Source organism: Empidonax traillii, unplaced genomic scaffold, assembly GCF_003031625.1.
Source record: "Empidonax traillii isolate 1590-97213 ecotype Southwest subspecies unplaced genomic scaffold, ASM303162v1 scaffold77:size1270838, whole genome shotgun sequence".
Taxonomy (NCBI): domain Eukaryota; kingdom Metazoa; phylum Chordata; class Aves; order Passeriformes; family Tyrannidae; genus Empidonax; species Empidonax traillii.
In genome coordinates, this window is record NW_020955270.1 from 936,235 (window position 1) to 947,146 (window position 10,912).

The 10,912-nt window shown below is 41.8% G+C and overlaps 1 protein-coding gene across 2 annotated transcripts; it reads right to left on the reverse strand.

The window, feature by feature from the left end:
* Positions 1-932: 932 nt before the first annotated feature.
* On the reverse strand, positions 933-10,898 carry NIM1K (NIM1 serine/threonine protein kinase). Of its 2 annotated transcripts, XM_027880892.1 has the most exons (4): positions 10,828-10,898; positions 10,045-10,283; positions 4,105-4,373; positions 933-2,160 (listed from the first exon to the last, which is right to left on the reverse strand). In XM_027880892.1, the coding sequence occupies exons 1-4, from the start codon at positions 10,896-10,898 to the stop codon at positions 1,411-1,413; spliced, it is 1,329 nt and encodes a 442-aa protein (XP_027736693.1). In that variant the 3' UTR covers positions 933-1,410. The 2 variants fall into 2 exon arrangements, with proteins under 2 accessions (XP_027736693.1, XP_027736692.1); XM_027880891.1 differs by lacking the exon at positions 10,828-10,898 and having other exon boundaries at positions 10,045-10,452.
* Between the last annotated feature and the right edge of the window lie 14 nt (positions 10,899-10,912).

Consider the following 10,912-nt stretch of genomic DNA (forward strand, 5'->3'; position numbering starts at 1 on the left):
CAGTGTCTTTTCCCCTAGACCACTGGAGGCTCTATTACTGTCTTACAACAGATAGTATTGTTTTATCCCCCTCAGAAACTCTGCAGCAAGGGCTTGTGTTGCTTTGTACATACCTGAGCCTCACTGAGTCCAGTTTCCTAGGGATGGCTTTTCAGACTCGTTCTGTTGCTATTTAAATTAATTGCTCCTTCCAAAGTCAACTCATCATCCCATCAGCCCTCATAACAGGCTGTTATAAGGCATCCTGCCCTTAACACTTGAAAGCACCAGCTGTACCTATGTAAAACTTCTGTCAGCTGTCTTACCTTAACTAAAGTCATACAGCCTCTACCTGTTAGCTTAGGCAGGTCAGCTGTCCTTGTTCAGGGAAGAAAGCTACCTCTCTTGTCCTTTGAATTGGAGCTGATGCTGTTGAAGATGAAAGTATAAAATCAGCAATTAAAGCTGAAAATTCAAGCATCTACATCTTGGTGATGCTCAGAGCGACTGGTGGTGTCAGCCTATCCCACTTTAACTTGCAGTGGTCAGGAGTGTCAAGATCATCTTTGCTACAGCTTTGGTTATCGAAGCAGGGTGGCAGGAGTTGAGTACAAGCCTGTAATGTTCAGCGGATACAAGTGGATTTTGCTACTAACTGCATTCAGCTACTGGTAACAAGTGCTACAGCAAGAATTTAAAACTACATGAGTTTTGGAGTACACTTAAATCTTTCTTTATTGGAGTGCAATAAGTCGAAGCAGTTCCAAACTGGCAGAATCATGTAAGTAGTGGAATGTGTCAGTTAGTTGATGGTAGTCCAACCAATCAGGCATTGGGAACTGCAACCACACATGAAGGGTTAAAACACTGTATCTTAATTTGTCTTTCGGAATCATAACAAACGGAGAACTGCAGCACTGCTGTTTCTTAAAAGAAGGTGCTTTTTTAAAATTATCTTGATGAGGAAGCTCAAAAGAAGAATATGCAGTTGTTTAGATTATGGTCTGGTCTCTGCTTAAATTCTCTGCAAAAACTGTCCTGGTTTGCAGTGGTAAAGTCGTGTCAAGCTGAGGTACAGCATTTCAGAAGTTAGGTGTTACATGGCTATACTGAGAATCTCCAAGTGGATTAAACGCAATGGTATGATCTTTACTAAAAGATCAACTCCCTCCACTCCCGCTCCTTTTGGTTACTGGGGTTCTTGCACTGGCTATACCATGTCTCTGACGCAAGGGTCAAACAAATGCACGAGAGCTCTGTGTTTGAGTGCTTTCCTGTGACTTGGGAAATGCAAAGAAGATGAGGCATTTTTGGTTTATTCAAAAATTACAAAAAAATGTAACACCAGAATTTATGAAAAGTCAATAATCCCCTCTGAAAAGTGAATAATCCCCTCTGTCAAATGTGCTGAGTATAGTCTGCAGTGCAAATTTATAAAATAGAACACAGCTTGGATGTGTGCTTAATCCCACTGTAAGAATGGATTCCTTTCCTCAAGTCTTGTTCTGTGGGGTCTGGGTGGGACATGATAGGAACAGATTCCAGTGCCCTTTTCTTCTGTACTCTGTGCAGCACAATCCGGTAGACCCCTGTTATCGAGCTGCGTGCATCTCTTCCCCGGTTATTTTGAATGTGCTGCTCTGTGATTCCCAGATCTTCCAGAATATTTTTCACTTCAATTTCTTCTTCTTTGAGCGTATTGACATCTGATAAATACTTAGGATCCAGTTTAAATGTCTGTAAAGGTTTGGGATACTGTATTCCTTGCATCCATTCGCTGTTCATAATCAGTTTGACAGAGTATCGCTTGGTTGGTACGGGCTGAAGGACTCCTTTTATCAGTTTCTGGCAATTTTCTGAGAGGCAAGGAGGCAAAGTGTATGTCCCTTCAAGAATGCACTTCTTCAGTTTGCCTACAGTATCTGCCCGAAATGGCATGCTACCCGTCATCATGAAGTAGAGGAGGATTCCTAGTGCCCAGATGTCCACATAGATGCCTATATAGTTTTCATCTCGGAAGAGCTCAGGAGCAGCATAAGGAGGAGAGCCACAGAAAGTTTTTAAAGTTTCATCTCTTTTACTCATTGTACTGAATCCAAAGTCTCCCACCTTAACACAGGTGTTACTAGTGTAGAAGACGTTTTCTGCTTTCAGGTCCCGGTGAATGATATTATTGTCATGCTGTAGGACAAGAGGAGAAGTTGGTATTGGTTTGTTCACTGGAAAGTTCTCAATGGCTACCCCTAATCAATTAGTTACCCCACAGGAGAAGGGGAGTTATCTTGGGCAAAGTCATAAACTAGTATTGCAACAAAACTGAAAAAGTATTAAGAAAATATAACTTGATTGTCTAATGATACAAAACCAATTGAGTAGGGGAAAAGAAGGATGCTGAGATTTTTTTAAGACCAGCAGTCCCAACTAATACCAGTATTTTCATGAAGCAAATTTGTAACAGAATGGCTAATCCTATAAAACTAGATAGATACTTTCATATGCAAAATCTGTATTTTTTCAGGGTTCACGACACTTGGTTTTGCAGTTACTACATGTAACAGCTTGTGGAAATAAGTGCTTATTTAGTTCACCGAGTGAACCATAGTCCCAGATGGAGTAAGAAAGTGACTACAATTGTGTTGTGTGATCTAATGTCCTATGAGGAACTGGTGGTGGCAGGAGAAACGGACCACAGACTTGGGCTTCATGATATTTCATGTTGCAGGATACCAAGTTTAGTGGTGTCTTCTAGTTTTCAAAAGCTAAAATAAATACATACACTGTAACTTCTACTTTTTTCCCCTTGGAAATGGTAGTAGTAGCTAAGGACTAAAACTGAATTTGTTCTGCTTAGTCACAACATACCCATCTTGATTAGGTAAGGGTTTAGCTTCATTTTTAAACTAACAAGAAGGAATGGATGTGTTTGAGCACACTCTGCCCTACCCTCTGGAGTAACAAGGTGCAGTATCTGGTGGCAATAAGGAAACGGTCTGACATCCTATTTCAACTGACCTCAAAAACAGGCAGGGATCCTCTGTTCTTGTTGTGCACTGGCAGCAGTGAGATGGGATTTATATAGTCTGGATTGGATAGCTTAGCAAAAGTAAAAAGTTGTGCAGAAGTCTGTGTGTACAAGTGAAGAGGTTTGCCAGCTTGGTAATCTGGGTTTGATTCTAAGAAAAAGGTGTGGTGTAATTTTGAAATGTAAATTAAGTTCCTGCAGGGTACCTGTCCTGTGGAAAGTGCTGGAGCTAATCCATCACTTACAGGACATACGATCATTTTGTCAAAATATATTAAAAATGCCTACTGTTTATGTAAGACAGGAGCAGTGAGTGACCTGGGAACACCCTTGCTTCTGACCTCACCAGAGGCTATCATGTGCCAGGAGAACATGAGCCACCGGAGGGCACTCTGAGCCAACTTTAATGAGTACTACTACTCAAACTTGTAGAACAGTCCTCTGTGTTTTCACGCTGTTGTTTGAAGTACCTGTAGTTACTATGCAAGGTTCAGAGGACGTGGTATTGAAGTAGTTAATTACTCCTCTCTGCCTTTACAAGGTGCTTTGGGCTCTACACAAATGGCATCATCCTAGGTGCAGTACTGAAGACTAAGGCAAGGGGGAAGGGACTTGCTGGATGTTAACCTCACAGATTCACGGTTAAGTGAGGACCAGGAATGGCCTGTCTTTAAGGACAGACTTCCATGTTCATTAGTAAGCAAGCTGGACATTTGCAACACCTAACAACTTCTGTGGAACACTTTGTTCTAGCAGAAGAGTGACTAATCCCATGATTTGAAATAGGTGGAGGGAAGAAATGAAGCTTTGTTCACTAATGCCCAGGGCACCTTAAAGCAGACAGAACACTGTTGTAAAAGGGATTATGCCACCCACCAGGTGTTCCCACTAAGTCTCCTCCTAAAAGCTGTTAACAGAGAGGCAGTAACTCAAGGTAGATGTGCAAGCTCTCTCGTATTCTCTTCTCCAGCTGTTTTGCTTTTCAGAAATGTGGGCCTGAAACTTTGGTTAACAATACATCTACTAGTTGAAAAACAAAAGATACACCCACAAAATCTGCTAAGACTAGTGAGGGGCAACATGCCTGTGTAAGAACAACTTACCATGTGCTTCACAGCAGACACAATCTGGGAGAAGATTATTTTACACTCCGTTTCTAGCAGCTTTCCTTCTGTACTAATTTTAGTGAAGAGCTCCCCACCTGCAGCATACTCCATCACCAGGTGCAGTTTTGAGAGTGTCTCCACCACTTCATACAGCCTGATGATATTTGGGTGATGCAGCTTTTCCATGCTGGATATCTCACGAGACAGCAAACGCTGAGTCTTCCGGTCTAGCTTTGTCTTGTCCAAAATCTTAATTGCAACTTTCTCTGAAAAGGAAGACATTTTTCCATGTTATTAGTGCAAATAGGTACAAATGGTAATACTTTTTACGACAGTGTTTGGTTGGGGGGAATTTAGAAGGCCCTGGCTGTAATCCGGAAGGTTTATAATGGAGAGATTTTGAAGTTGGTGCAACTTACAAAACTCTTCCCTAACTTCTCCCCTACCCCCCTAAATTCTCAGTTAGCAACATCAGTGTTGTTGAGGTTTGTCTTTGTTAGGATAGCTGTGCCAGTTTCTCCAATGTGTTCCTGTATTAATAGTTCTTGGTACTGTACAGAATACAGGAAAAGTACATTTTATGTCTGTATCCCGCAGTGGGCCATGAATCCACAGCACACACAGAATTTTACTCTGAGGAAGGGAGAAAACAGTGAAGCGGAGCACGCTGCAGGGATCCTGTAAGACAGCAAACCTATCTGACATATGCTGTTCTGGTAATGCCAAGCTGCTGTTAAATCCTAGATGTTTTCTGTAGTGTATCTACAGTGAAGGAAAGGGCCACAAAACACAGATAATACATCTGCAGCTGTACCACATCATCAGGGTAGCTCAGAGCAGGATGAAGAGATCAATCACAGTTGCCCTTATGTTTCTGTATTAGTTTCTAGGTTATGGTCTTTGTCTTCGCTGTTCTGAATACAGCTGGTATTTGAAGGATTAGTCTGGTTAAAACAGGGTTACGATGGCTTTGCATAAGTTGTCAGGACAGCGAAATTAAACTGGATCACAGCAACAAAACCAACTATTTATTCCTGGAAATAAATATCTTAGTCAACCAATCACAGATTTCTTAACAATTAATCACTTTTAACAAATCTTTCAGAAAAAAACTTCACCCTGGTTTCTAGCACATGGGAGTAAGTTAGAAAAAAAAAAAAAAGGGTATTGTTCACTTTTTACTGTAAGAGAAGAGTGAAAAGGGTATTATAACTGTACCTGTGTTCTGGTATAAAAGCATTTAAAATGTTTTTACTTACTGACATAAACTTTTTAACTCAAGTTTAGTGTTTCAACATATCTAAAGGAAGTTATGAGGATATTTATGCATCTGTCTTACAGATCAAGAAAACTCCATGTTTGGTACATTTACATTTTTTAGTACCAAGTACCATACATTTGCCTACTGAAGTGCAGCAGGTACTTGAAGCAAATATGATTCTTGTGGGAGGTACTGAGTTACCCCTTGATGTGCCTGTTTTCAGGAGTCTGTGCTGAGTACGGGGCAGTTTTCCCCACACTGCTTCTCTCTGACCTGTTTCATGCTTTCTAGGGAGCTCCGTGGGTAGGCAGGTACTTGTTCCTGCATGGTGAATTGGAAGGAAATGCGGCTACTGACACTCACCCTGGCAGTGCTCTGACTGCTGACCCAGCAGTGACAGACTAAAATATCCTTGGTCATGTTCCTAGCATACTGATCTCTTAAACCACAAGGAAAGAGCATCAGCTTGCAGTAGGCTACGTTCACTCAACTAAATGGTTAGATACTACAGGCAGAACAATTCTCACAATCTTAACCATGCAATTTCATCATTATATCTTGATTTATAAAAGTTGAGGTCATTTGGGCTTTACAAAAAACAAATCTTCCCATTCTTTTTGCTGGAAACTACTATTCCTCCTTGTCAGTTTTCCTGCAACATTTTAACGGGGAAATGTTTAATGTTTCTTAACAGGGAGAAAAAGAAAAGTGTTTACAACTGAAAGCCTGTTTCTGTTCAAACACCACCATAAATCAGGACCAAGCTCCTTTAAACCTATATAATTGCAGTTGCAAATGCATGACATGCGAAGAAATCCAGCCCACCCAAAGTGTAAAAAACCTGACACCTTTCTTTTCTTTTGTAAACCAGTCCTCTCTGCTTCCAAAAAATGATTGGCTTGCAAATCCTCTACTACCTGTGCTTGGCAGCAGTGCTAAACAGACGGGCGTTTTTAGCAGGGAGCTTATTTACAAAAAGACTGGGTTGAAAGATGTTTGACTGACTATACACAGTATATGCTGAGGTTTGAAAACTGCTAGCTGAAATCTTTGGAAGAGAAATTAGGAAAAGGTTGAGAAATAATTTCAGGAGGAAGTGGTGTTTGCTGCGACGGCAGAAAGGAAACAAACGACAGACAAAACCAGGTGAAAAATTGCTTTAAAAAGGAAAAAAAAAAAAAAAAGCAAACTAGGTGCCTGGAAATCTGTGCTTTTGCAATTCATGTTTCACATTACACTGACTTTTTACTAGCTGTAAATTTTGGAAGCTCTTAATTGCATCTGTTCAGCTGTGCTCTCACACTACTTTTGTCAGCTGGAAAGCATGTTAAAATAAAGGTTACACAGAGCTTACGAATGTAACAGTCCTTAGCAAAAAGCTTCACAGGTTTCTGCAAAAAATGTCAGCCAAAATTCAGGTTAATATAGTGGATAACACTCCTGAATATCACAATAGACATAGAAGCATAAAATCAGAAAACACCTCTAAAATCATCACATCTAACTGTTAACCCAGCACTGCCAAATCCACCACTAAAATCATGTCCCCAGGTGCCACAACTACACATCTTTTAAATATCTCCAGGGATGGTGACTCCGCCACTTCACTGGGGAGCATGTCCCAGTGCTGGACCACCCTTTCAGTGAAGAAATTTTTCCTAATGTCCCATCTAAACCTTTCCTAGCACAACTTGAGGCCATTTCCTCTTGTCTTATGGCTTATTACCTGGGAGAAGAAGATGACCCTCACTTGGCTACAATCTCCTTTCAGGTATTTGTAGTGGGCAGTAAGGTCTCCCCTGAGCCTCGTTTTCTCCATGCTAACACCCCCAGCTCCCTCAGCCGCTCCTCATCAGACTTGTGCTCCAGACCTGTCACCAGCTCTGTTGCCCTTCTCTGGACTCACTCCAGCCTCTCAATGTCCCTCTTGCTGTGAGGGGCGCAGAACTGGACACAGGATTTGTGGTGTGGCCTCACCAGTGCCCAGTACAGGGGGACAGTCACTGCCCTGGTCCTGCTGGCCACACTATTGCTGATCCAAGTCAGGATGCCACTGGCCTTCTTGGCCACCTGGGCACACAGCTGGCTCATGTTCAGCCGCTATCAGTCAGCATGCCTGGATCATTTTCCACCGAGCCACCTTCCAGACACTTCCCCCAGCCTGTAGAGCTGCCTGAGGTTGTTGTGACCCAAGGGCATGACCCGGTACTTGGCCTTCTTGAACCTCATACCACTGGCCTCATCCCATCGATCCAGCCTGTCCAGATCCCTCTGCAAAGCCTTCCTACCCTCCAGCAGATCAATACTCCCAGCCAATTTGCTGTCATCTACACAAACTGACCGAGGGTGCCCTCAATCCCCTTGTCCAGATCACTGCTTAAGGTGTTAATCAGGGCTGGTCCCAACACTGAGCCCTAGGGAACCCCACCACTGATGGCCTCAGCTGGATGTAAATTCATTTACTACCACTCCCTGGGTACAGCTATCCAGAGAGTTTTTTACCCAGCGAGGAGCACACCTATCCAAGCCCTACCACAGCACCAAAAACTTCTCTGTATTCTCTAAACAACCAACACAGCACTTGTAAGAGAATCAAGGTATGTCATCCAATGTGATCCTGATGTTTTTTCTTCTCTCTCTCTAGAAGTCCTGTGTCCTGCTGTGAGAGATCACAAGGACAACAGAAAAGAACGCAAGGTGTAATTGTTACAAAGGCTCTTGGTAGTAAAAGCCAAAATTGTTTCTCTTTTTGATATAGGGTGACATGTATGGAGAGAGACCATACTTAACACTATGGTAGTAACTGAGGAGCTGGACAGCCCTGACGCATACACCGCCCCCTACCACAGAGACCCAAACAGCATTAATAATGAAGCCTTTGTATTTATATAATCAGCAAAAAAAAAGACTAGTACTCATTAACACTGTGAAGGAACATCATCACCAATACAACAATGTGCATCTACTGCAAAAACCAGAATCCTCTCTGTGGGTGGTGGTGAGTGGGTATGGGTGCATGCCTGTGTGCATGTCCCTGTTCTTCTGTCCATGTACTGTGTTTTATGAACACAGATAAGCTCACAGGCAGAGACGAGTCAGAAAACGTTCATCTTCTATTTTTCCTTCCTCATGACAGTTGCAAGTTTAGTATCAAGAAATCAACTCTTTGCCCAATGAAAATTTTAACCAAAAAAAGCTTCAAACAAGCAAAAGAAAAATAACTGGAGAGATTTCTGGTGCAAAAGAACTTTTTCAAGGAAGAGGAAGAGTTTTGGTTGTGCTATTTAGTTTGTCCAAACTTACTGTATTCACCAAGTTCAAAGTTTTTCAGTCAACTCTATTTAAATACTAAAGCAACCTGTTTTTTAAGTAAGTTCAGCAAGTAAAGGGTTCATCCAGATCAAATTTCTAACAGCCTTTCATTAGCATTCCTGTTGCTCCAGATACAGGAGCAGCATTTCTTCCAGCAGTAAGTACAAGACAGTTACCTCTGGAAGAAAAAAAAAAATCACAGAAGAGGAAACAACTTGCCATGGGCCAAGTAGAACAGAATTGCTTTTCTTAAACAATCAAAATCAAAAAATCCACACCCAGTTAAAGCAACCCCTGGGCAGAGGCAGGCTTAAAATGGAAAAATTAACCATTAGTTCCCCACTTAGATTCCCAGTGCAACAACTACTACACACAAATTTTCACCCTCTGAAGTCTAGGCTGAAAGAGTCAGTCAGAGAAAATAATGGGAGATAAAACAGGTTTTGGGGCATATCTTGTTCTCTCACCTACAAGAGGATGGAGGGAAGAAGAGTCAATCAGTTTGAAAAAGAAAGCTCTGGTATTGCCAAAGTGGTGTTTGTGTTGAATTGTCAACACATCAATTTAAACCAAATTCTTGGTTTAAATACAGAAAAGCACCCTAACTTCGATGAAGGACTAGAAGGGTTAGGTAACTGGAGTGGACACTTCAGTCACAGGTATAACTAAGAACTTGTCATCAACTGTCCTATTTCTTCTTCTGCCTCTGTCCTACAAGAATAGAAATTGTTCTTGTTTTCCATCAGGGTGACTAGTTTTCTCTACATCTTTGTACACTACTATCATGGCATTTTTCTCAATCTGACTCTCCTCCCAGAGCTCGTTTCCCTGCACCAATAGCCTCATCCCATCTGTCTGAAAATGAGTCTGTGAAACAGGCACAACAGTTGTCACCAAAATTACTGGGACTAAATAAAATCTTGGTCCTTAGTAGTGCTATTAGTGATGAAACACAGGAAGCCTTGCTACCGCTGGCTGCAGGCAGGAGCATGCCCAGCCATGCTGCAGTGGGCATTCACCACCTTTAGCCCTGCAGCCCATGAGCTGGGGCAGAGAAAAGGACAGATGGACAGGACAGGTTGTAGGAGGGGAGGCACAACACATGCTTTAAAGTGTGGAGTGTTTGAACCATGGGATGAGAAGTGTTAACACCGTGGAGTGCAGCGATGAACTTTTCTTGTCATGGTTGCTATCTAGAGAAAATGTTTCCAACCTTGACCATTTTTCTGTGACACTGCCTACAGATTCACTCAGCCACATTAAAAAGACACATACAAACTATATGTGTATTTAAGGTTCAGACATCTTTTTTCCCCAGAAGGCCGTTTGTATAGGGTACTTACTCAGCATGCAATAGTGCCTACCTTTGGTTAGGGAATGAATTCCAAGCTTCACTTGTGAGAAATTCCCACTTCCTATTTCTCCTCTGACTCGATAGAAGGCAATTCTCTTTCCCAGGGTTAATTCTTTCACCACTTTTTCATTGTGAGACATATCCTGCATTAGTTTCTCAAATGGGGTCAGCCTGTGCTGCCTGCTCTCTTCATCTCCTCTGTAGCATTCCGGGTGCGCGTCGTCTTCTCCACTATCCTCATGATTCCACCTGCAAAAGCGGTGTTTTCCATGACCTCCTTCATTCACATATCCTGTTGTCATAGTCTACAGGGTAATTACTTCCCCATTTAACAAAATGTTGTGATACCAAGCTTAAATGAAGTAATTCTGGATGAATATGCAATCCTGCACATAATGGAAGCTGTGATAAATATAGTAAAAAACCAGGAAGTCCAAGGATTAGTTTGGAAATTACTTCAAAAACTTATCTGTCATATCTGCATATTGCATGTCTTGTTCAAAATCAGAGATGAAGCTGTATACATCAATTCCTCACTCACAGAGCGAGTGTGTCGGGATCTTCAGCTACAGGGTGAAAGAGAGGCTTTGCAATTAAAACTGCAAACTTTGTGCAAGAAAGCGGCAAGGTTCTCAGTGTCTACACAGTACGTTTGACACATGGAAAATATCTGACACAAATTTTCAGGCTTTAGCTTGATGCTTTAAAAACTTGATAGATAAAGGTCAAACAGAAAGCTGATTAACTGCTCCAAATAAATCCAGATACTTCCAGTTAATTTTGAATTGCTGACCTTAAGAACGCAGTTCTACTTGATTCTGGTACGAGTCCAAGAGCTGACTGTAGGGTTTGCCTTTGATTCATTCTTCAGCTGTGAG